This window comes from Pyrus communis, chromosome 10, assembly GCF_041283825.1.
Source record: "Pyrus communis isolate YQ-2024b chromosome 10, ASM4128382v1, whole genome shotgun sequence".
In the NCBI taxonomy this organism is placed as follows: Eukaryota; Viridiplantae; Streptophyta; class Magnoliopsida; order Rosales; family Rosaceae; genus Pyrus; species Pyrus communis.
The window spans coordinates 5,940,692-5,966,213 of NC_142574.1; the positions used below are offsets into that span (position 1 = coordinate 5,940,692).

General features: G+C 36.7%; 3 protein-coding genes and 1 non-coding gene across 6 annotated transcripts; 2 read left to right on the top strand and 2 right to left on the bottom strand.

Annotated features, from left to right (window-relative positions):
- The first annotated feature begins 6,769 nt into the window (after positions 1 to 6,769).
- Positions 6,770 to 11,949, top strand: LOC137729027 (uncharacterized). 3 transcript variants are annotated; one of them, XM_068467845.2, is made up of 12 exons: positions 6,770 to 7,176; positions 7,274 to 7,383; positions 7,533 to 7,602; positions 7,842 to 7,986; positions 8,106 to 8,243; positions 8,615 to 8,754; positions 9,604 to 9,651; positions 10,739 to 10,849; positions 10,939 to 11,120; positions 11,203 to 11,324; positions 11,413 to 11,489; positions 11,573 to 11,949. In XM_068467845.2, the coding sequence occupies exons 1-12, from the start codon at positions 6,925 to 6,927 to the stop codon at positions 11,681 to 11,683; spliced, it is 1,506 nt and encodes a 501-aa protein (XP_068323946.2). In that variant the 5' UTR covers positions 6,770 to 6,924; the 3' UTR covers positions 11,684 to 11,949. The 3 variants fall into 3 exon arrangements, with proteins under 3 accessions (XP_068323946.2, XP_068323947.2, XP_088534469.1); XM_068467846.2 differs by having other exon boundaries at positions 6,813 to 7,176; positions 7,851 to 7,986; XM_088678343.1 differs by having other exon boundaries at positions 6,821 to 7,176; positions 7,508 to 7,643.
- A 127-nt stretch (positions 11,950 to 12,076) lies between these two features.
- TRNAE-CUC (transfer RNA glutamic acid (anticodon CUC)) lies at positions 12,077 to 12,149 on the top strand. The gene has a single exon. It is a non-coding gene; the product is annotated as a tRNA-Glu (tRNA).
- Positions 12,150 to 13,421: 1,272 nt separating this feature from the next.
- On the bottom strand, positions 13,422 to 17,293 carry LOC137727504 (chromatin remodeling protein SHL). The gene is made up of 5 exons (XM_068466355.2): positions 17,032 to 17,293; positions 16,579 to 16,924; positions 15,505 to 15,573; positions 14,353 to 14,488; positions 13,422 to 13,731 (listed from the first exon to the last, which is right to left on the bottom strand). The coding sequence occupies exons 1-5, from the start codon at positions 17,102 to 17,104 to the stop codon at positions 13,705 to 13,707; spliced, it is 651 nt and encodes a 216-aa protein (XP_068322456.1). The 5' UTR covers positions 17,105 to 17,293; the 3' UTR covers positions 13,422 to 13,704.
- Positions 17,294 to 18,473: 1,180 nt separating this feature from the next.
- Positions 18,474 to 24,771, bottom strand: LOC137727503 (beta-galactosidase 5). Its single transcript, XM_068466354.2, has 19 exons — positions 24,211 to 24,771; positions 23,964 to 24,059; positions 23,745 to 23,857; positions 23,604 to 23,670; positions 23,402 to 23,494; positions 23,091 to 23,234; positions 22,725 to 22,813; positions 22,541 to 22,646; positions 22,269 to 22,356; positions 22,022 to 22,140; positions 21,492 to 21,656; positions 21,201 to 21,379; positions 20,994 to 21,103; positions 20,777 to 20,886; positions 20,051 to 20,161; positions 19,851 to 19,964; positions 19,494 to 19,696; positions 19,059 to 19,395; positions 18,474 to 18,938 (listed from the first exon to the last, which is right to left on the bottom strand). The coding sequence occupies exons 1-19, from the start codon at positions 24,388 to 24,390 to the stop codon at positions 18,816 to 18,818; spliced, it is 2,547 nt and encodes an 848-aa protein (XP_068322455.2). The 5' UTR covers positions 24,391 to 24,771; the 3' UTR covers positions 18,474 to 18,815.
- Between the last annotated feature and the right edge of the window lie 751 nt (positions 24,772 to 25,522).

Here is a 25,522-nt window from a genome sequence, read left to right on the forward strand (position 1 = left end):
TCCAGGTACACATGCAAAAATAATTAAACAGCAAAAGCATCCAGTAAAGCTACACACCCACACACATATATATAGATACAGAATGTATGAAACCGATTACATAAATCTTTATTCATTACTATAAGCTTCTCTCAGCAAACGATTACAGAAAAGATAAAAGTAGCATCCATCCATGGAAGGATAACTAGTAATTATTTAAAATGCAAAACAAAACAAGTTAAGACTCCTAATCTCTGCATTAATCTTTACTATTTTGTTCTCTTAGCAGTTGTTGAAAGTTTTCTCCAAACCAACTACCGGAGGAAAACCGATTCCATTAATATATGCTGCTTTAGAAGGTCGGGACTTTTTTGGGGCAGGTGGGCATCGCACATTCTCCGGTCGCATTAGTCTAGCCTCTTTAGCTGTGGGTGTAGTTGAACTTGCTTCTTCCGATTTTTCTTCGCTTTTGGTATTGATTGGCTTCACCGAGGTTAAATCCATCTTGATGACTAAAATCAGCTAAAACGTACACTGCTACACAACAAACAAACGCACGGAGGTAATTCAAGACGTCCAACGCAAAGTACGTAGCCAAGGAAATTAAAGGTGGTTTTGTTGAGATTAATATTAAGGCTTATATTTATACTAGTGTGTTCATCGGCTAGTGTTTGTTGGAAATTATATATTATAATTAATATTATAATATTTAATTTCAATATGAATGAAAAATAAGAGTCATGTGTCATAGTTGAATTCAAATTTATAAGTTGCGTCTATTCGTTGGAACTTTAGGCAACAGTCACAATGTATCAAAAGGGGTGGCTTGAGTTCTATATAAACTCAAACATCCCACATATCTAATGGACCGAAGAGAAGAGTTTTCTTCCATATCTTAGTAAAAATCCAAGTCGTGTCTTGAGAGTACGAAATATATGAAATTCGCCAGAGTCCGAAGATTGAAGTGCTTTAACTTCGGATTACAGATTGTTAAATCCTAGGAGACAGACGCCTACCGAACCACAAGCACAAGAGTAGGGGTGAAATTCTGTCTTTAAAACATTGCATTTATGCAATCCTCAATCTCCAAGTTTGTCATTTTTTTCTAATTTTCTTTCTAGTTGTTTATATTAATCTGATATATAATTGATGTTGTGAATTTCTTTATGATTATTATCATTGGAATTATATTGTTATTTTTCATATTTTCTAATATTGCTCCAACAATCTAAAGACAGAATTTTAATTATGCAATAATTGAAAAATATGGTTGTGAGAATTAAATTGAGAAAAATAGAGAAAGCAGCAAGGAAGTTGACTACTTGTTGATGAGTCTGGTGTTAGATCATTTGGCAAGATGCACACTGTTTGTTGTATATTCAGTATACAAAATAGCGAAAGATCAATTGCCATTGAGGGACTGGTTTTGGATTGAAGAAACATTGCAATTGATACAGTGATCAGTACGCAAATTGACGGTGTTGTTTGGGTAAAGTGGAGCCTTTTTTACAACTATTTCCCAGTCTTCGATCGCCGCCGTGAAAGAGGTGAGGTTCTGCTTTCTTACCCGGGAATATTGACAAGGGGGAAAAGCCGCTTCGCACCACTGATAGACTACTTAAGATTCAATTCAAAAGGCCCTTTTGAATTACTTTCTAGTAATCCGGTAATAAAGGCAATCGGCGGTTCCAAATTCTAGAAAAATTGCTTTGCTTGAATACAACACATGATAAAATGTGTGTATTTAAATTCAAAGCCTCTTAATGCAGAATGATTCACCAACAAAATTACGCTAGCATATTGGAAATAATTTCTCTTGCTTTTCAGAACCACATGTTGTGGATTGTATGTTTAGCATACAAAACAACGAAAGAGTTATGGGAATTATTGATGATTAAGATACATTTGTGTGTTTCTTATTTTTATAAGTTGAGATCTAATATGTAACGTGGATGTTTGGTTTGGTAAACTGAATAAAGTTTCTTAACATATATACATGCAGAGTCCTGTTAACTAATGACAGTGGAATTGTTTGAATTCATTCTGCATTAATCATTTGTTTATATTAGTATGTGGCCAAGAATTTGTCGGCATGATTTATAATATGTTATATGTATGAATGTTCATTCATGAGTAATTAATTGAGATATTGAAGCACGAAGATATATTGCAAAACTGTCGCTAATCGCATAATTAGGCATGATGAAAATGCCCTGATATAATATCCTCTTTATGCTTTTATGTTTAAAGAGTTTTATGTAATATGGGTATGCCAAAAGGTTACCATTGTGATGCCAATTGGTTATGTTGGTAAGTTATGAATGTTTTGAATTTAATAATCGCTGCACCTTTTCAACTGATATTATGATTAAGACAGGGGACCTCTGGTTGCATCTCGTTAAACTAGTGCATGGTTTATTAAGTGATTCCTGGAGAGAATCAAACTAATAAGCAATATCAGTTTATGAGAAATTCATTATTAAAAGGTTGCTCTTATATCAGGAAAGTCATATCTTGATACGTAGGAAGATGCAAACCGTTGCATAACTGGGATTGATCATTGGGTGTTAATCCGTGAGACCGCGGCTTCCAGCCTTCCATGCCTGCGGTTTTATATCCATTATATTTGAGTCAAGGATTTTGAGTCATATAGAACCATGTGGTGGTTAAGTTGCATAAAGATGCAACTATTCAACAAATGGATGGTTTTGTAATGCGGTGGAATTGAAAATTGAAATCTGCCATGTGAGATTCAAAGAAAAAGCATGCCATTTGAAGTGCTGCTTTTGATAGTGAAAGGGTATGACCTTTCCAACTAGTCATTGACATATTCAAATGCGTTCATGGGCTAGTATGTAAACTTCTACATACCGACTAGATGTATTATCATATAGTGATAATAATGTTGCAAAATCGTTTATATGGTTTCTTCAAAGTGATATATTTATAAATTTCAAGAGGCCCAGGATGATATTGTGCGTCATTTAAGGTGATATTAATATGAAGAAATAATCATGAAAGTGTGGGGTCTTTCAAAAAGGACAATACCATACTGAAAATATGAAAGACATTTCGCATATTTGAATTCGACATAATGATGCTTATTAAGTAAGCATACGAATGGACATGGCCATTGGGTCATGCATGTTAGTCATAGTAAGGAAATAATGAAAGCCAAGAAGTGACTTTCTCATAATTTCTACTGAGGCATGAAGGCCTAAAAAGATAAATAGAGTCTATCTTAGTTGTTCCTTACTTCTTAAAGTGGAAAATGTGATCGATTTAATGATAGCATTAAAAGAAACAACAATTGTGAAATAATTGGTAGGGGTTGGTTAAAAGTAATTTGCCAATTGAATGACATTTAAGATATCATCTCTTGTAATGAGTAATTGTTTAAGGTATGGAAAGGTTAAAGATCTTCTTACAAATACCTTAAATGTGGAGGAGTTTACCCATGTGCTTATTGTTAGCAAATTACTTAGTAATTAAGTCCTAATATAATTTTGAGGACTTGACATTTCAAACAATGTCAAACAACTACTCTCGTATGAAATATAATTTCACAAGATGGATTTTGCACACCATTAATGATAGTCAACCTAGTGGTGGATCCAATTATTAACGGTTAGACTAGAGAGTAAGTTGATCATCGAGGGGAATGAGGCTAAAGCCAACATAACTAATGAATCAGTTGGGCGGAAACCTAACTTAGTTGATTGGAGATCCCATGGTCTAAGTTCAATAGGCAAATTGGTCGAGCATTATTCAAAGAAGTTAACACACTATATACCTCATTCTTATGATGGAAGAAGTGTGTTGTTTGTAGAAGTTTAGGATGTATATTTATACTTAATGACAGTGATATCTTATAAATAAGAGGAATATTGCAGAGTATTCTTAATCAGTGGTCACCTATGTGAAAGTAGAAGTGGGTCACTTCTATGAGTATGAGATGGCTAAATTCTCTAAAGCTCTCATGAATCTGAGATTTGTTCAGGACCAAAATGAACACAACCGTATGAACTAGAATATATTAGGATTAGTGATGTGTGTTGCTTATTGTCTCGATTTACTACTGGGGTGAATAGTTCAAGATCCCATATTCACTGCGTCACCAATTAAATCCAATAAGTATTCACTAGGGTAGGTTCAAGTCCAAAAGACACATCTCCTGATGCATCTCTTGTCCGCCTATACTTTCAAATTCTTCCTAATTTTTCATTCATGTGGGTGATTGTTAGAAATTATATATTATAATTAATATTATAATATTTAATTTCTATATGAATGAAAAATAAGAGTCATGTGTCATAGTTGAATTCAAATTCAAGAGTTGCGCCTGTTCATTAGAATTTTAGGCAACAGTCACAATGTATCAAAAGGGGTGGCTTGAGTTCTATATAAACTCAAACATCCCATATATCTAATGGACCGAAGAGAAGAGTTTTCTCCAATGTCTTAGTAAAAATCCGAGTCGTATCTTAAGGGTACGGAATATATAAAGTTCGTCAAAGTCCGAAGATTGAAGTGTTTTGACTTCGAATTATAGATTGTTGAATCCTAGGAGACGAACGCCTACCGAACTATAAGCACAAGAGTAGGGGCGAAATTCTGTCTTTAAGACATTGCATTTATACAAGCCTCAATCTCCAAGTTTATCAGTTTTTTTTCTAATTTTCTCTCTAGTTGTTTATATTAATCTCATATATAATTGATGTTGTGAATTTCTTTATGATTATTATCATTGGAATTATATTGTTATTTTTCATATTTTCTAATATTGCTCCAACAATTTTTCCTTTCCGACAACCAAAAAAGGAATATAGGTTAACCATATAACAGGTATATAGCCAATTCCTAGAGAGAGGGGGGAGAACATATAAAAAAAGCTAGGTATGAAAAAGGTTAAGTCTATGAAATGTGTAAATAATATAATTATAAGTTACCCATAAATCCAATTTAAACTTAAAAAATGGAAAATCGAGTAGGAAACAATTTTTTGAATTGGGGGGATTTCTAGAAAATTAGTACCAAACTCGACATTTATGATATTCGAACTTAAAACTTTTTATTTATAAATTAAAAGTAATATCACTAAACTGTAGTACACTAAGTAAAATACTTTCATTATATGTATTAGTTGTTAGCTTCTTGTTCTTTTATCTTTACTTTCTCAAACCCTTTTCAACCTAATCCGACTTTTAACCTTACCGGACAATTAGGTATTAAGTAAATATCCACATAAACCCTAATCGACCTCGCCATTGTCATCTTATTCTGTTGGATTGACGTCTTGCCTGCCTAGATCCAACATAAACTCAAGCCTGATTTCCAGCTCGAATTCTAAACATGTCTAGAAATTGATCTTCGGATATTAGTACACAAAATAGTTAACTGCAATTGAGTGATAAATATAATATAGATCGTATATAAGAAAACAATTTATTGAAATGTTAAGTAAATTGTCATCCAATATCTCGGTGAGTTGTTGACATAAATATTTCTCTACCATCTTGAGTTTCCTCTGTTCGAATTGGATGAACCAAGCATTAACTTTGTTGATATATGAGTCAAATCAGGATTCGAATTGATGATCAATTTAACTCTAGTGATTCGTAAACACCATGTTGACCTTAAAAACTAATCGGGTACAAACACACTGAGAAAGACATACCCTATATAAACCATTGTCAAATTTGCAACAATTGTAACTCAAGTGCTTAAAGATGTTTATTTGTGTGCTTGGTTAAAAAATGTAAAGCAAACTTTTAATGTTATATTTTATTTTGTAATTACAAATAAAAACTATTCAACTTTTATACAAACAAACGTTTTTAAGTCTTACCATTTGAATTATAATTTGCAGTTTAGTATTGTGTTTCGAGTCTCAATTTGGACAAAATTTGTAGTGCAACCGAAATTTTATCTTCTTGTGCTTATCTCACTCTTCATGTGACTAAATGTCATATATACAACCGATTGCATCTGAATTTCTTTCCTGAAGCTAAAACACCTCCTCACACAATAGCAGGTGATGTTTGAGCCAACTTGTGTATGAACTTGTACATACCGCTTTTCCAATTTCCACCGTAGGCTTTTATTTCCTTCACTTATCCCAGAACTTTTATCATGATCAATTTCCTTTCGCAAGTGGCATTTTATCATAGTGGTGAAAATGTGTTAAGTCATTGCATGACGGCATAAGTACAAACCCCGTCAATAACTAATCTAACATTTAACTTAACAAAATCTATCGATGGATCCTAATTTCCCTTCATTTGAAGTTAAATATGACTTCTAGCCACTCACTACCGCGAATTCAATTCTCTATCATGCCAATTTAATGTATCGACTTCCGTATAAAGAGCTCAACATAATGACATTTTTACTATTTAAGTGCCTCGAATGTTTTCCACCTTAGAAATATGGGCAGAATATTTGATTAAAATTTAGAAAATTTGGTGGACATATAATTTGCCATTAATAAAAGTTGAGTAAGTATTAACTAAAATAAATGTTTATGATAAAAATTAACAATGACTTACAAGTTCATGCGTAAATCCTCGATGATTTTTAACTCACAATAAAAAAGAATTCAATTTTCAAACTTTACGAATTAAATGTTAATTATGATTAATAGTTTAGGGATGTGATATTTACACATCTTATTTTACTTTCCACATAATTTTTTAATTTTAAATCGTCGAATCAGATGAATTAAAGAATATCAACGAACAGAAATTATTAATGGGTGTGTGAGAAATAAAATAGAGAAGTGGATAGCACACCCTAGTTTAATTAGACATAGCAAAGCAAGCTAATTTTAACCAAAAGTTGAGCTTTGATCTCAGCTTCTCCAGTTTCTTTAATTTTGTGATCCAGCAGCATAAACGAGACAAAGAGTAATATTTCTCATAAGTCAAACGATTTCACCTTCCTCAGATGACGGAGAAAAGCGGCGACGGCGAGGGCAGTGGTGGGGGTGATGGTGGTCCAGCAGAGGAGGAGGAGAATAATAATAATGCTGATGGTGGTGTTCCACCAGAGGAAGAGAAGGAGAAAGAGAAGAATGGAGATCCAGAACTGCTGATCTGCTTGCTTCAACCTGCTCCCGCCGACTCCGATCCCGACTACATTGGCATCCGTCGCCTTCTCCTCTCTCGCAAGCCCCAGTCCCCATTTCATCGCCGCCGAGTATTCTCCTCCTCCTCCTTCTCACTCAACAATTCGCATATTCAAACTTTCATTTCGTTCATTCCAGTCACATTGTTATTGCTTCTGATTGTTGAAGGATTGGAGATGCAATGGAAAAGGGTACGTCGCGTTTCGAAATTACATCCGGCGGCCGAGGAATTGGGAGAGGATGCAGACTCCGAGCCTCCAGACCACTCCCGGAAACAGGTCGGCGATCAATTCATATCAAAGCTTTGCTAATCTCTCGAAACGTGATGAAATCGAAAGTTAATTTTCTGATTAGTGAGTGTTTAGTTTGTTTTCTTAAATTCGTAATGTATGCTGACATCAGGGTAATTTACTGCTTCATGCATCAGTGGGCGATGGATTCTGCCTACAAGTCCACTGTCCCCTTTGTACGACGTCGAAAGCTGGAGTCCTGGCAGGGTATGCAGTGCATTTCGAGTTCAATTTCCATTACGTTATGGGTTTTTGTTAATCCTATATAGTGTGCATTTGTTGCACATTCTAATCGTTTTCGGTTGATTGAATGAGGACATGTAATTCTTTAGCTTTTCGAACCGTAAAATCAATGACCCTTGAACACAATGCGAAAGTTTGTCATTTGTACGTTCTTTCCTGGATTTTTCCTTTTTTGGTTTTGTTATACTTTCGTTTTATTTTAGGATGTCCAGAGTGGCAGTCAACCTTCACCTCGCAGAAGTTTTGGCTCCAGTATAAGTGATAGGGACCACCCACATCCTCGGCGGGCAGAACCTGCATACTCGTTTGTAGGAATGCATTGCATCTTTGATCAGTGCAAAGCCTCTGGTAAGTATTTTCCATTGAGTACTAGACTAGAGGGACCCCATTGTTGTGTTATTAAGCTGAGATTGAACGTGACTTTTAAAAAGGTTGAAATTTGAAACCTCATTGGTTTTTATGTACAGTTACGGTTTTGAAGTTTGGGCACATGAGTTCTGATCTGCTTGCATATGGAGCATCAGATGGAACCTTGACAGTATGCACTGTTTCTGATCCACCTTCAATCCTCAAGCATCTGCATGGTCACTCCAAAGATGTTACAGGTTCGATCGACTGGTATTGCTACTGTTGTCTTTTCTTTTGTTTTTGTTATGATATATTTGTAGCCATGTTTTAGTAAAATCTCGCGGTCAAAGACTTTAATTTTATTATTCCTTGAGATGTAGAAAACAGAAGTGCTAGGTTGCAATTTGCTCCAAGTACACACTTTGGTACCACCAAAATTCCTTTTTGGTTTAGGCAATCAATTTCCAGTAGTAGATTAATAGGTTGTATCCTTAGTGGTTCTAATGTTTAAAAACGTAACAGAAACATGATATGCAAGAGTTGAACATCAAGTCCGTAATCTATACAAGATGCAAATCTCTTTAGCTTCTCTTTCTATCCGTTTTTGAAATTCTGGTTCATTTTTCAGACTTTGATTTTTCGTCGAACAATCAATACATTGCATCCTCATCAATGGATAAAACTGTACGAGTGTGGGAGATTTCAAAAGGCCTTTGTATTCGAGTAATATATGGAGTGTCTCCGCAACTGTGTATTCGTTTTCACCCTGTAAGTGTGCACAAAAATTAAGAAAGTTCAGTCCTCGAAATTGCCACAATGTTTTTGTTATATTGGTTATCTTACTATAAAAGCATGTTTAAAGTGTTTTTTTGCTTCATCAATGCAAGTCATTTTATTCAAACCAAGTACTGGTTTCAGCATAGAATACCTGTCAGGCTTTTTGGTTGCCTTTCTACCAGATTCTCAAAGAAGAGGGGTGAAGGGGGGGTTTACATACAACCGAGGCAAAGTGGTTTATGATTGAATCTCAGAGGCATTCTTATCATTTGGTAGATCCAAGTCCATGGCCTATTTCGGGTTCACTCGGAGCTTTGGCAACCACCGTAGGAGGTGTGATGTACATGCACCCATTTCAAGGGGGTGCAACACTTCTCAGTTTGGGCCTCATATTTATCCTATATACCATGTTCGTATGGTGGCGCGATGTTCTACGTGAATCCACGTTGGAAGGACATCATACCAAAGTTGTACAATTAGGACTTAGATTTGGTTTTATTCCGTTCATCGTATCGGAGGTTATGTTCCTTTTTGCTCTACCAGATTCTCAAAGAAGATTACGTTCACTAGCCTCAAATGACCCTCATTTGCAATAACGTTCCCTTTTAAACCTTCACAGATCAAGTTAATATTGGCTTTCCCCTTGACAATCCGTGGATGACAAACTGTTACTGCATTTTGAGGTCTTAATACAGTATTATTCCTCATAAAAATCTATGGATGACTTCAGTGCAAAGTGAAAATCATTTACCCCATTTTATATTTATTTTGGACATGAAAATACTGCCATTTAAGGGTTTTTTTTTTTTTTGTTTTTTTTCTGTTATCTTCTCGATGCAGGTAAATAATAACTTTCTTTCAGCTGGCAATGCAGACAAAGAAGTTACGGTAATGACTGCATACCTTATGTTCATTCACAGTTGAAACTTGAACACATTGTATAACTTGTACTTTAATGTAAAGTGGATGAGGTACAGGTATTTGAGTCATATTGTCATTATTATCTATTCATTTAGACTGAATATGGGCACCAAAGAAGAGTACAGCGGGTGATTTCCCTGGGAAACTACAACTGATACATGTTACATGTTTCTGTTAATCATCAGTTCATCTGAACGTAAGTAATCAGAAAAGAAGGCCCAACTGCATGCCTATTTTCTCACTGGTGTATCTTGTGTAAGTCATGGCTGCTGGGGAAGGTGCTGACCATGTGTTCCTTATTTGTCCCGTTGCTCGAAATTTGTGACACAGTTTATTGTCAGAGGTTGGGGTGAGATGGATTATTCCAAGAGATTATTCTGCTCTACTTTGTGAAGGATAAAGTATTGGGGACAGGAAAAAAGCTAAAGCATCACGGGTTGTACGGTATCCTTATGTGTTATGGTGATAGTAGTTATTTGGTTTATTTGGTAAGAAAAATGAGAGGATATTCGAAATATAAGGGGGTTGGTGTGGAAGTGCTTTTGAAGCAAGTCAGATTTGGGCATTAGGATGGAACTTGTGGAATTTTCTTTTCTGCTATTTATTTAGATTGGAAGGCAGTTGGGTGTTCATCTGAGCTAGGATGAGTATGATATACATTAAAAAATTTGTTTTGTTAGAGTATGAGTTCTTCTGGTCCAATGGTCCTGCAGTATAAATTGTATTTCTTTTAGTTTAAAAAATACCTTGGATCTCAAATTAATATGAATATGGATTCATACTTTATAACTAAAGATCTTACTGCTCTTGATAAAATGAACACTATGCCCATTTATCGTAGGAATTGCATTACAATCATAATGGAACATCTCATTAGACATCCCCACACAAAAAGTTTTATTGCTACATTGATTTTTGTTTATCTTTTTCCGAAACATGAGAGAACCATTTTTTTTTTAACTCCAATAATGTCATAGGGTTGCAAGGATATTATCAATTTAATTGATTGTATTTGATTGTATCTGATTGGTGGAACTTTACATCTATATTTCAGGTTTTCAATTTCAGCACTGGGAGGGTCATTCATAAAATATTCTTTGACAGTGAGGTTACTTCCATGGATTATGCTCACACTGGACAGCTCATTTTCTGTGGCGATGCGACGGTGTGTTATTGCATATATTCATTTACAGTTCTCTTCCAATGAGCTGCCTATCCTTTTACTCATACACTCTCTTGGATAATTTGTTACAGGGCTGTATATATTCTATAAGCATGAATTCTCACACAGGAATGTTGTCTCGCTCTCATCGTCACCGAAGTAGCACAAGGCGGAAATCTGCAGTCATAACTGTACAGTACCGAAGTTTTTCCCTGTTGGCTCGGGGCCCTGTCTTGCTTACGTGTACTCAAGATGGAAGTTTATCTTTCTTCAGGTTTGGCCACTGAACCTGCCCTGTTACTTTTGTTGTATATTCAAAATTTCAAGCCACTGATAGTGAGGTTGGTATGCTGTAGTGTTGCTCTGGAAATACAGGGTTATTTGACTCTCCGTTGCTCACTGAAACTAAATCCACGAATATACAGCATCCGGGCTTCCTTCTGTCCACTGCTTTCCCTTGAAAAAGGAGAATATATAGGTTTGTATGCCAATATCAATGTTACCACATACTTCATTACTACTTTTCTTTTAGTGTTTGCTGACAGTCATACTGTTACAATGCCTAGTTTCCGGAAGTGAGGATTCCAATGTCTACTTCTACGATTTAACTCGGCCAAAGCATACTTGTGTAAACAAGCTACAGGTTTGTCTTATTTTTACACAAGGTTTTACTCTTTCCTATGGTATGAAATTGGACCCTAAAGACCAAAATATATCCAACTGCAGGGTCATCGATTTCCGGTTATTGGTGTTGCTTGGAACCATGGAGAGAACTTGTTAGCATCATCTGATTTCTACGGAACGGTTATTGTATGGAAGAGATCAAAGACAGGTTAAAACAAACATATACAAAGAGATACAAGTTTCAACTCACACTCTCGCGATAGCGGGCTATAATTCTTCCATTTTCCCCAAAAGATGAGGTATTAAACGTTATAACGTCTCGTATAATGTACGGAATAGAGTGGCATTACTTGTACAAGTGTCTGTATCTTTTTTGCCAATGTAATATGAAGCCACCAACTTGTTTTGAATAAAGAGAGCTATGCAAATGAGATGTATGTTTTTTGTAGCTGATATAATAAAGCTTCGTTTTCTTCTTATGAGCGCAAAACAGTTAATATGGCTGGTGATTGGATAGATTCTTTCTAATATTTGTTTTACGTTGAGTGTTTTTGTCTAGTCATTAGGACTTTTTTTTATATCATATAGTTACACTGAATTGCAGCCTCCGTTGTAGTCTAGTTGGTCAGGATACTCGGCTCTCACCCGAGAGACCCGGGTTCAAGTCCCGGCAACGGAATTTCTTTTTTGATTTTTAATATAATTATAGATTATAATTGTTTCGCGTTACTGTTACCATTACCACGGAGCACTTGTGCAGTGTAGATTTCCGCTTGTTAAAAGTAAAAGACTCCTTAATCATCTGCAAGAAGTAATGTCTTTCGTATTTTATAGATAAGTAATTTATAATTGGTTTATTGTAATTTCGATTTATTAAATCCGTGATCCTAATGTTTTCTTGTTATTCTTATGATTTTAGAATATGTCTTACACCTATAAAATAGGTACATCTTCTGTTTTTTTTAAATGAAAAAATGGGTGCCATTCAAACTGGAGAATCCATTGTTACATCGGACAATATGTTCGTTGTCACTAACCCACTAAAGTTACATGATAAATATTCGCACTCACACTCAAAAGCAGTGGAAAGGCCATGGACCATGAACTGTACAAGAGTTGCATTATGTGCATCGTATATTTTAAATCTTAATTCGTGTGGCATCTTACTCTTAGTATAATAAAATATAAAAAGTAAAAAATACTAACCACTAGAGAGAATATAGAAATAAATAAAAAAACACAAATCCTCGGCCATCGACTCTGGTCTTTAGCTAAGGAGGTTGGTGGCAATCTCTTTTGGTCTCTTACTTTCTGATGCAGGACACAACGGACAGAAACAAAATAAAATAAAATGAAAACTAAAATATAGGGTCCATTATTTTCTAGTGCGAGAAGAGACCTGAAAACTCCAAAGCTCTGTTACTAGTACCAGCCTACAACGTAAACAACTAGAAGAACAAAGCCTGAATAATCTCACAAGAGAAAGGCAAGCAACTGAAACAGAGAAGCACTATGAATATTTCATTCAACAAAAAACATCCAATACACCCTGACTGTTATTAAGTGCGAATGGCTTTTATTAAGGTACTCGGACCTCAGAAGTGACTCTAATTTAAATTTGAGATGGTGGTATTTTGAGCTTCTTGTGGTCTGTGTACTTGATAAAAGACTATGAGAAGAAAGCTCGACATGTGTTTAAGCCTTGTGGGTAATTTATAATACTGCTTTGCCAGCAATTGCAAGATCGTGACAAGTAATACATGTTTTCCTCATGGTACCTTTACAGTAGTGATCCAGTTGACAAAGTTTCATTTTCTTTACGAGTATTATCTTTCATGTTGGTTGGATACAGATCATCCATGGCTGATGATTGTATTCTAGTGTCTCGAGATGATTTCTGCAACGCGGGAGCAGTGAAATATATAGTGTCCAAACTTCTCGATGCTAGACCTAAGCAGGAAGATCCAGTAGGGGAATAAATGCGTTCGGATTATTCACAATTCTACATTCCATAACTACATACATACATACATACACGTCCTCGACCTTAAATAGATAGAGGATCTACTTAATTACATATAAAGGTTTTCAAGCTAGTTTTCGTCTTCCAATTAACTCATAGATACACAATTTGTGATGCAAGACATGTCTCCCGTCTCCGTGCTTGCTTAAGCCCTACCAATGATCAGAAGGCCACAACCTCTAGTTTATCAGATTGACTTGTATATACAATATCACCTCCGACGCCGTTTTGTATCCACCTGAAAGACAACATGAATGAAATTCAAGAATACTTTGTGGCCATTGGCTTCAAAGAGATGCTAAAGACCAACAACCATCAATGATAAACACTGCCTTGGTTGTTTTTTCTTGAGTCTTGACAAAATCAAGCTTCAAACAAACCCATTAAATTACCTACATTTCCAAATACTAGTCGTTCTCATAACAAATTATACGCTTTAAAATTCATATAAAGTCGGACAACTTAATGAACACATAAGTATATTTGCTTTTTTATGCCATTGCCTCGTCGCCTACTGTATGATATTCATTAAGTCTGAACAATGATGCCTACAACCAATAGTCCTGGAAATTTGTAATAAGTTTCTTTCTATTCAATGTATGGTTTCTTTTAACACCCTTTTCTGTTCTTTCTATTCAACTCAATCTGGTCTCAAAACTGAGAGTATATATTCATCACAAGCCCCTATGTGTCTTCAAGTCATTTAATAATAGATAAAGAAATCCGAAACATGTCCAACAACATGTCAATTACCAGAGGACATGCAATTCAAATTGAGTCCACAACTCCACATGCAACCAAGAATGATAATGGTAAACCTAACTTTAAATTTTATCCAACACTTACAAAAGAAATGTACCTTTGTATCAGGGTGTCTGGAAGCAGTATGGGAATTCTGCAATTTCTTTTGACCCTCGGAAGAGCAGCCTTCACAGAAAAAGTGATCTAGTCTTTTGGCTTCCTGTATATTCATGTCTATACAAGCAGGATGAAACCTGAATCAAGTGCAGTAAATTGAATATTGCATCTGTATTATAAAAGGATTGGCAAGGGGAAGAAAGTACAAGTGAAAATAGACAAAAAGCATATCACTTAAGAAAAGACTAGGCATCCGTGCTTCGATGCCTTTGTTTTCACTATTCTCAAGCAATAGCCCCTCAAGTGTCAACCTCAGAAGCTGCGGAAAGCAATGGCTCGGCAACACACCACATGCTCAAGGCAGACCAGCATAAGGTTATACACTTGTCAGTATGCTTCATGCTTATTCCATGTTAGCATTTGGGAATTTGGGACAAATATCAGAGATATATGCATACCGAAAAAGGGTAAAGCAAAACATTCCATCTAAAAATAGTTCCTCTAAATGGTATACTTCTTTAGAAGGAGCAACACCTTGAGACTTCGTCTGGTGCACAAATAAACAAAATGTCTAGCTGATTCACATTCAAGAAGTTCCTCGTAATAACTAACATGATGGTATGGCACGTTAACTATGTATATTTGAATGCTAACCTGTAGTAGTGTATGAACACAGTTCCATGAACTAACCAATTACTTCCCCTAATTTCCCCTCAAGTTATGAATAACAGTTACTTTAAAATTAAATTTATAATCCATCCATCCACTTCAAGTTCACAACAATTTCCCCTCCAGCATTTAGAGGCAATTTATACCCCAGAAAAACAATGGTGCAAAATAATGAAATCAACCAGGTTAGCTTTTCAAAAATCTGTTACACTCCAGAAAGGTCCGTCTGAAATATATAAGAAGTACAAAGTCATAGTCTTCGAGATCTAGTAAAAGGGAACAGCCAAGTTTCAGTGTGCACCTGGTTAGCAACTGAATGCATGTGTAAATTAAAACATGATAAATAAAATCTATCAAGAGATAAGAGAAATATTCAGACAAAGGACCAACTTTTCAACTTTATGATAAGAATCCAATCCACCCTCCGTGAGGCATTAGCGTGGGGAGCGCACAAACAACTAAATAACTTAAACATTTAACTTACCAATCACTACAACCTTCACACTGAACCATGAGGTCATCCGGGTTGTAAGGCATCTCACATTTGCAATACCTGCCACGTAACATCAGAAACCCAAAAAGAGGCATTTTGATATCAGTCATTCCAAAACCCAATGTGGCAACAACTTGAGCTTGTTCACAAAGATCAAATAGAAAGGCTGACAACTTAACAGCCATGAGCAAAAACAAAAATTGTGGGAAACTTATATAACTAATAAAAAATTGGACACTTAAGCTCAAGGCTCAAAATATGTTTCGGTTATGATTTCATCAAACTCAAATATTAGTATAACCTATATAAGATAAAGAGTGAAAACGAAATCTTGAAAGTCAAGCTACGTTGATAACCAGAAGGATAGGAAACTGAGAATTAAGGGTGAAGGACCAGATGAAGATGCATAAAACTTAAATCAATGAAGAAAAGTTTTGAGCTTTTAGTTCTAGAGGCCGTTTGCCAACCATTTCGTTTTCAGTTTTCGATTTTGTTTTTACTACTGAAAACTTGCATGGTAACTGTTTTCAGTTTTCAAAAAAAAACAGAAAGCTACTGTTTTGAGTATTCAAATTTTGGACTACCATTCATCTTGATTACTTATGAACAAGCTTGGGGCTACTTTAAAGTTTATGCTTGCTACTAGGGCTTCCAGCCCTAATTCGTACGCTTAATCGGGTCTCATAGCCCCTGTGACCTTCACTTCAGAGCCTGATTCATGCGCTTTAAAAGCGCACTTCTATGGCCCTTCGCCGAGCAGTTCTAAGTTTTCACAATCAAACAAGTTTTCAGTTAAAATTGTTATCAAACGGGCCCATAGTTTTACGTATTTCTTAAAGTTTCCAGAGACTACTACAATGTATGATGGAAGTAACAATGAAGAGTGAGCAAAAGTTCATTGCTTTTATATTTAATGCACTCTAAAAACAATAGAAATCAACCAAATCATAGCAATTGAAGCACGAAATCAATACTAAACACCAAATAACAAGAAAAGTTGAAGAACTGACAACTCAATCTCCATTCCAATTCAACCAATTTGAAGCAAAAGAAGAACAAACATACACGGCAACGCGGTCGGGATTGAAAGCCCCAGTGGAGGAATTATACTCAAAACGACAGAAGAAATCGTCGTTTCCAACAGCGTCAAGCTTGGTGTAGCTCTTGAAGGTGTGGACCGTACACTTGGCCTCGATGGTGTCGGCGCTCTGAACATCGTGGTGATCGGAGAGAAAGACCTCTTTGGAGCCGTGAAACTGCCTCCGGCCGCCGAGCGACTCCTCCGGCCGATAGTACCACTGGACGTGGACCTTGACGTTGGAGCCGCGGCTGTCGGCCTCGATGCGCTCGATCTTCGCCACGTACGACGGCTTCCCCGGCTCCGACGGCCGCATCAGGACGCAGTCACCGGCTGACCCACAAACACAGAAATCAAATTTACAGAGAATCCGAATCGAATTTTGAATTTTTAGAAATAGGGAACTGAATTCCGAGTAATGAGTAGTGGAAGTGGTGTACCTCTGATGGTTTTGTTGATGGGTTTGACGGTGTATGAGTCCAGCGTTCGTCTCGGAGCTTTGGGTTTGGCCATGGCGGAGATTCTAGAAGCTCATCGCCCGAACCAGACACGCAGAAATTGGAATTTGGAATTCGGAAGAAGAAACGTGGGGGGTTAGTTCCTTCGTACGAGGGGTTGGATTGTAGGGGCATAGCATGGACGCATGCAGAGAGGATAATAGCTCCTTTATTGGAGGGGACTTTTTCTTCTACGTATTGACTCGGGTTTCTTTGTTGACTGTTTTTTAACATGAAATTGTTGTGACTTCCCCAGTTGGAATTGTGAGGTTGGAGTTGAAGTTTTCAGCAATTTTTATAGTGTTTCGGAGTATTAGATATTTCGGAATTTCTAACTGTTAAATTTTAATTAAAAGTCGAGATTTAAAGGTTAGAAAGATTGAAGCATCCTTTGCTCCAAAGCACCGTAAAATTTTCGTGAAATGTAGACCATATATTTGTACTAGATGAGTTGATACTTGATACCCATATTGTGGAGTAGGATTTCAGCAACTTGTTCGTTTGGACCTCCTTGTATAATATTTTCGGCTTACATCTTATTTTGTAAGAAAATAATTAGTCAAATTTGAAATCATTCGATCATCCAACCGTCTTCCAATAAATAGACAAGACTCACTTAAACATTGAAATTTTGACAACGATTTTATTTGGTTGATTTTTGCAAAGTTAATCTTTAAAGGTTGATCAATAAAGTAGACGGTTCTAATCATCAAACAACATTGTAAGATGTGAAGTAGAGCCAAAAAAGTAAAACAAAAATGTTTGAGTGAGAAAGTTGTTAACACCTCATATGCTAATAGCGCACTAACCATATGTGAAAGTTAATGCACATGATTGAATTCAAATTCATGAGTTGTATTTATTCGTTGGAATTTAAGCAACAATCACAATGTTTCAAAAAGGGTGGCTTGAGTTCTATATAAACTCAACCATCTTAGTCGTCTAAATAATAAAGAGTAGAGTTTAATCCCCAAGATTTTATTGTCTCTCTCATTATTAAATATCTTCCGAGTTGTGTCTTGAAAGTACAGAATATATCAAATTCGCCAGAGTCCGAAGATTGAAGTGTTTTGACTTCAAATTATAGATTGTTGAATTATAAGAGATGAACACCTACCGAACTATAAGTACAACAGTATGGACGAAATTTTGTCTTTAGAACATTGCATTTATGCAAGCCTCAATCTTCAAGTTTGTCAATTTTTCTTTCTCTCGTTTATGTTAATCTTGTATACTATTGATGTTGTGATTTTCCTTGTGATTATTGTGATTGGAATTCTTGTGTTGTTTTCATATTTTCTAATATTACTCCAACATGACGATGATAAAATTAGAATCTCCAAAATGTCGTAAGACTATTTGTCAAAATATGGTGGTGCTTATACTGACAATAAACCAGTGTGCGTGTTTATCATTTCCTTAAAGTCAAGTTGAATACGAATTTCTCCTGTCATCCTCAATCTGAATCGAAACTTCAACTGGGAAGCTTTGTGATTGAGAAGCTTCCTTTCAGTTGTATGAAAAGATCAGCATTCCATGCCTACTTCCGTAGACAATACCTTTACATTTCCATACACCAAATGTGACATTCTATATTTTGATGCTAAAACACTGCTCTGCGGCTGCCTAATCCAATTTTCGTATGGCATTAAATTTTTCACAAGTTCGGTCTTGTACCCTCGAATTTGGTTCTGGCAGTTTTTCTTTCGTTCAGCGGTCATGGCAGTTCAAGTGCTTATAGGGGAACAAACAGCTTCCACAGATAACTTTTTTAGTTTGCTTGGACAAGGGTCCGCGCCGAAGTTGGTGTTTGATATGGTCAATGAACACTTCTGCTTACCTAGGCACTCCTGTCAAGATAAAACATCACCAAAATCTCGATTACGTTGAAACTTTGACATCTCTATGAGTTGATTGGAAAACTTATAACTCTTTACTGCAGTAAATTAGGAGCAATATCTGAGAAGTACCTTCTGCAGGACAGCATTTGAGTTTGGAGCGTGACAGGTGCCGTGCTGAAATTTCCCACAGCTTCCGGATGGAGTTCCAAAGCTTGAAAATTTAATAGCAGAAATGGAGTGTCCATCTGTACAGTGTAGGCTAATTTCGGGGTTCTGTTGCACTTCCGTTTGGCCATGGCTCTCAGTGTGCCAGTTTGTAATGCGTGGGTGATTTTCAGAAACCTCGGCACAAACACTCGTCACTGATTTTTTCACAAGAGCAACCTTTGATACATCACCACCAATCTCCTCAAATACTACCAAGAGGTTCTTAGACGGCTTCAGCCAAGAGCGAGGAACATGGTACCTGAGACATGACAGAATTAAAGTTCAGTTCTTGAAGTGGTTCTTACTGTGTTTTCTGCATGGATTTACTGTACCCTAAACCGTGAATGAAGTTGGTACCATTGTTGAGTTGGATGCTGACAACCAAATTGGCATTTCTTAGGCCTGAATGTACCAGAATATGTGCATGCACTGCAATCGCCATCAGCGTAAATAGTCCAGTATCTTCCGATGCTCTGCCCGTTGATCCATACTTGACCCTTCCCCATACCACCCATGTCCAAAGCCAAGGGCTCATCTCCATTTGGTTCATCAAAATATGCCTACGCATTCAACAACTGTTAAACCACGTTGCAGTAGGAGGCCGAACGAACTCCAATTCACCCTCCAACCAACATTCAGTTCTTAGATAGAACCATATGAAATAAGAGTAAAACATTTGGTCAAGCTTCAACGTTGGAAGTTACATTTCCATACCTTATACCATGTCAGTGGCTGTTGCTTTTGTGCCACTAAGGACCCTGTCATCCAATCCACAGCCGAAATGGAATTTGGAGAATCCAGATTCGCGGCTTCACCTTTTAGCCCAACCTGTATAAAGAAACAAAAGAATAAGTTGGGCTTCCTCAAGTACACGAGTCACTGGAATTAGGTGGAAGTAGAGATTAAAGACCGACCTGATATGACCATTTCTGCCAAGATAAATCTCTCGTTCCATGGTCTAGTCCATGTAGAGCAACTGGTCCCAGCACTCCTGTGTTCCGCGTCTCAAAGTGAGGACCATTATTCTTCAACGACATCAAGCAGAAAATAGTTCAGTTAAAGGTTCAACTTTGGACTTGGTTTAAAAACAGAGAGAGAGAGAGAGAGAGAGAGAGAGAGAGAGAGATCAATGTAAGCAAAACCTAAACAACAACGCAAGCTTTACACAGACCAATCACAAAATAGATTGCACAAGATAGATAATGCAGTATGTAAACCATACACGTATTACAGAGATGCAAAACTAGAAATACGAACTCAAAAACTAATACAAGTTTGAAGTACCCGAATTTCATTGTGCTTCCGATGTTCCCTTTGACTCAATTACTAACGAAGTTGAGGTTCCACCATCAACCAATTGGACATATGGGGAGTAGCACAACTATTTATAAGCACATGCATTGTCCCTTCTTTCCCCGATGTGGGGTTCTCACTCTGAACAATTACATCGCAATGATGAAACCCTCATAGTCATATGTCTCTCACATTCCATGGCTAATTCCTTATTGTAACGAAGGTACAATAATCATCACAAATTTTTAAAGAAAATATAGAAATTCGAAACATAATAGCCAACAATAAATTTTCTTTTGTACATCAAAGCATTGGAAGTTAGCGAAAATAGAAATTAGGGAACTAACCGCCAATCCAACAGCTATACTGAGAAGTGAAATTTTATTCAGTCCAGCATGCAGGTTGACATTTCCTGTAAAAGTAAATCTTCTGTGTTCCCTTGTCCCAGAAGCCGATCCTATCATTATAGAACATATACATCTTTTAATGAGACTCCAATAGGTATTCCATTAGATCATAACTAGCTGGTGTACTTCTCTCAGCACAAGCTGATCAACAGTTTACCTGAGAGCTGGTCATTTATGAAGACATGCACAGCATCTCCAGCTGACTGCACAGTTAGACTCGGATGCTGACCTCCGCCCAGAAATGATTCTGATGGATCTATGTCAACACTATAAGCATCAAGTTATTAATAGTTTAGTTTTAACAAAGGGATATACATGTTAGAAGATATTTTGGGTATAAAACATTTTAGTGGTTTTATTTCACCTGGTCGTGTACCACAAATAATCACTGGAGTCTCTTGTGATGTTCAACTGATCTAGGAGGCCAGTGACCGTGATTGTAGTATCACCAGCCACTGAAGAAACATCTTCGTTGAAGATTCCCCACGAGTGCAACTCAGAGTTAGTGCGCAAAAGTTGTGTTTGGGATGTCTGAACTCCCACCTGCAACAGAATGCATGGCTACCTGCTTATCATTTCTGTGTATACACTATACTAAAGTGGAACAAAACCAGTAAAAAAGCATTCCAAAGTTACTTTCGTTTATGTAACTCACTCGGGCAGTGTTGAATGCAACATTTTTGCAATCTGGAAGGATGCTGATGGACCAAGGGGGGAGGTGAAAGTTCATGTTATTGAAAGTCACTTTTGTAGCTGACTTTGTATTGAAATTTGAGAGAAAAGCTGCACAGCCTCCTGACTTGGAAGAGAATACATGTGCCTGGAATTTGAGTCACTCTGGTTAGAAACAAGCATCAACTTCCATATGTTCAAAGTTTCCAAAACATCAATCTGGTTGAAATTGATTTTGTACAAATCTTCAAGGAAGACTTCCTTTTGAAAACCACCAGAAAGACATTCTTAAGCTTAGTTCATAGCTTCTCAAAGGAGGTGGTATTCAATATGGCATGGCCTCATTTAAAACAGAATCCCTTTGACCATTAGATAGATTACTTTTTTTTTTTTTCATGTGTGATTACTTGTTTAACTAACGTATAAGACGTTTTGAAACTCTACTGATTTCTACTGCAGAAATTCAGAGTAAATGACATTCTTACTTACACGCTCTCAGAGAAGCAGACAAACCTGTTCATAGCTCCCTAAGGTTGTGACAGTAGGATCCGCATTCAGCAGAGCTAACTCACATAGCTTGACAGCCTTATGGAGTTCCTTTAAGTGGCCATACTTAGGTTGCCTGATCAAGCCTATAAAATCAGTTATGAGTTAGAAGACTGCAAATTAGTAGTCTAGTACTATTTACACATCACGACGTACATCTGAAGAAAGATTATGAATTTGGAAAGTCACTGCCGAATGGGTTCAATTTTCTCACCGTATTCGTCGATGGGAGCATCATAGTCATAGCTGGTAGTTATAAAAGGGCCTCCAGCAGTTCTTCCAAAGTTGGTCCCTCCATGGTACTGCATGCAATGATTAGTTACCTCTGGGAGTGATGTACTATATGATAATGCATTATATATATCGGATTTACATTGACAGAAATAAGGTATCATTGGATTGCAGAATGTTTTGTATAAGAAGTTTTCATACTTTAATGTTTGTCTTCTATCTCAAAGCATACAGACGGCAAAGGGATTGACTGACCATGTAATAATTTATGAAGGAGCCTCCTTTTTGGATGAATCTGGCAACTGCAAATGCCAAATCTTCAACAGGCCGCTGGTAAATTGGGCCACCAAATTCTGTGAACCTTTAAGAAGACAGGACAACGTAAATCTACCACTTCTCAAGCTGCAGTTCTGAGAGCAAAGGTCGATGTAGAACTTACCAGCCACTCCAAGCTTCAGTCCACATCGTGGGTTTGTATGGTTTGTTGGGAGAAAAATAATCGCAATAAAAACCATTGCAAGTGTTTATCTGTCAGCAGCATTCAAACAATCCAAAATAAATTAGACTTGTTAGCAACTCTAACTTAAGCATAGATTCACTTCGTTGCCAGTGGTTAATTAGCCACTCGTCGGATGCAACCCAAAATAAATTGGCTAATATAAATGCAACTCGTCGGATGCTTAAATTTCCTAGTAGAAAATAGAGTTTGATGGGTAAATAAAGGAGACGGGAATGATAACTGAATGTGACTTATTGACTTGTTCAGAGAAGTATGCATAGAGTGGGGCAAAGACATTTCGCTTACCACTGGGTCAGGGGCATCATCTTCCTTGCACATTACCCATGGGACCCCGGTACCCATTCCAACAGCCATCTTTGCAGCCCAGGTCATATATGCATAACCAGAAGCCCCAAACACCTTGCTTTCTGGCTCGTATTCGTTCTCAATCTGAACAAAAAGTAAATTAATCCAAATACAATTAGTGTTACGAATCATCAGTGTGCTCATCTATCCAAACCGAAAACAGTGTCAAGTGGTAACCTAGTACATAGATGTGCTCAAAATTAAGCTGACTGAAATGTTATACAGGAGTTAAAAATAGTAGCAGAAGTTACCTGAGAAAGGATAATGGGGCCACCTTGTGACTCAAACAACTTTTCGTTCTTCATCAATTGGACAACTTTCTGTGTAAATTTTTGCATTGCTGACTGCAACACCAAAAATAAGCAAAACATTAATCATTGATTAATTCACACAATTGACCGAAAACTTCAAGTTTTCAAATTACATATCCGTCCTTCGTAAAAAAACACAGACCTTAAAAGGCTCATTATCTGTTCTGAAGCTAATGCCTGGAACAAACTTCAGCCAAACTGGAAACCCCCTAAAGAAAATAGAAACATTCAAAAAGAAATTCATCGACGAAACGAAAAACTGCTGAGGAAAAATGATCATTACCCAAAATTCCATTCTGAACAAATATAAGGACCAATCCGAAGATGAACATAGAGCCCTGCCTTGTGAACCGTCTTTATGAACCGAACCAAATCGTTCCTCCCCTCGAAATTATACTACAACCCAATAATAGTAAGAACAATGTATCAAACAGAGAAAGGGATAATGTGCACAAAATTCAGAGAAATGTAAGAAATTAAGTCAAATAAAAACAATGACTACATTGCCAGGAGAAGGTTCATGAAGATTCCAGAAGACATAGGTGTCAATGGCATCCAAGCCACCATCTTTGGCCTTCTGTATAAGACCTTCCCACATCTGCATTTCACTTATCATGTCCAATTAGCAATACGGTCATCAAAATTTTGCAAAAGAAATCACATTTGGTCAGAAAAATAGTTTTAACATTTTTAAAAAAAAAAAAAAGAAAAAAAAGTAGGCTTTAATTTTAGATGGGGAAAAATGGTACCTCAGGAGTACTTCTGGGATAGTGAATGGAGCCAGAGAAGAGAAGTCTCCTCTGCCCATCAATAACAAGAGCCTTCCTATCATACACCACATTGCACTTTGTCACCTCAACATACACAGAAGACCACACTATGCAGCAGCAGAGCAGAACCCAGCTCAAAGCTGAGCTATTAGCCCTCATTCTTCTTCTTCCCACTTCCTAGAGAGAGAGAGAGTGAGAGAGAGAGAGAGAGAGAGAGAAATCTAAAATATGGGAAATAATGGGAGAGTGGAAAATTGAAATGTGGTCACTTCAGTTTGTCTGGAATGACATTACTACTCTAGAGATTCACAGTGACATTTGGCTCAAAAGTTGAAATTTAACATGAAAATACAAGGAAAAAATGAAAGGCAGGAAATCTGTTGGAAGGAAGCAGCAAAAGCTGAAGGTCTTAACTTGAAGGAAAAATACAACAAAATGCGTTTGGGCAAAAAATGTATGGAGCGCAATGGGTGTGATATGGACCGGACTGGAGAACACAACCCATCTGTGTTCTGCTACTGGCTGCATGCTGGAAATTGTAACGAAACAATAATTTTGGGATATTTTAAAAGTACTTGATAATGTTATTCAAAACTACAATCGGGTGATATTCATCATTAATTTGTAAGTGAGAGATCTGAAGTTTGAATCTCGTGGGTGACGAATTCGATACCAAATTAGATTAACCATTGTGTAACTTTTCTTTAGTGTAAGATAAATCGTTATACTAAAAAAAAAAAAAAAGTACCCATGATATGTTCTTCATTACAAGGGAAATCATGAAGATGTTTCTTTCGCGAAAAAAAAATGGTCTAGTAATATTTTTCTTTATTTGTAAGTGAGTGATTTTATATTCAAATCTCATGGATGGTGAATTTGATACTAAATTGGGTTGCTCATTATATAATTTAGCCGAACTCTCCCTCCTTTTGTGTAAAATATATCATTATACTAAAAAAAGTCCTTAATTGCCGGGGAAATAATGAAAATGTTTCTTTCGCACAAATAGAGACATTTTGTCATGTACCCGGAATATGAGCCGAGTACATTATTGATGTCATAGTATAAGTAGATGGGATGTAATTTTTTGTGTTTTTCTACTTTTATTATGATACGTAGTGTCCCGACTTGTATTTTGAGAACACTACAAGTAGATGGGGTATATTTTTCAGCGCTCTCTAGTTCCACAAAGAGGAAGGAAAACCTAATCTCAAAAAATAAATTCTCCCTCCAAAAACCAAATTTAATTTAAGATTAGTATCCAATGGTTCTGTTTCCCTCCAAAAGCCAA

Bases quoted from the DNA above. Each gene is read 5' to 3' on its own strand.
- LOC137729027 (XM_088678343.1), top strand. From the start codon at position 6,925: ATGACGGAGAAAAGCGGCGACGGCGAGGGCAGTGGTGGGGGTGATGGT. The intron at 7,177-7,273 runs GTATTCTCCTCC...TGATTGTTGAAG, and splicing joins CCCCATTTCATCGCCGCCGA to GATTGGAGATGCAATGGAAA. The intron at 11,490-11,572 runs GTTTGTCTTATT...ATCCAACTGCAG, and splicing joins CTTGTGTAAACAAGCTACAG to GGTCATCGATTTCCGGTTAT.
- LOC137727504 (XM_068466355.2), bottom strand. From the start codon at position 17,104: ATGGCCAAACCCAAAGCTCCGAGACGAACGCTGGACTCATACACCGTC. The intron at 16,925-17,031 runs GTACACCACTTC...TTTGTGGGTCAG, and splicing joins CATCAACAAAACCATCAGAG to CCGGTGACTGCGTCCTGATG. The intron at 13,732-14,352 runs GTACATTTCTTT...GTTGTCTTTCAG, and splicing joins CCAGACACCCTGATACAAAG to GTGGATACAAAACGGCGTCG.
- LOC137727503 (XM_068466354.2), bottom strand. From the start codon at position 24,390: ATGAGGGCTAATAGCTCAGCTTTGAGCTGGGTTCTGCTCTGCTGCTGC. The intron at 21,104-21,200 runs GTGAAATAAAAC...TGATGCTTATAG, and splicing joins TATTTGTGGTACACGACCAG to TGTTGACATAGATCCATCAG. The intron at 19,965-20,050 runs GTCGGTCTTTAA...TTCTTTATACAG, and splicing joins GGCAGAAATGGTCATATCAG to GTTGGGCTAAAAGGTGAAGC.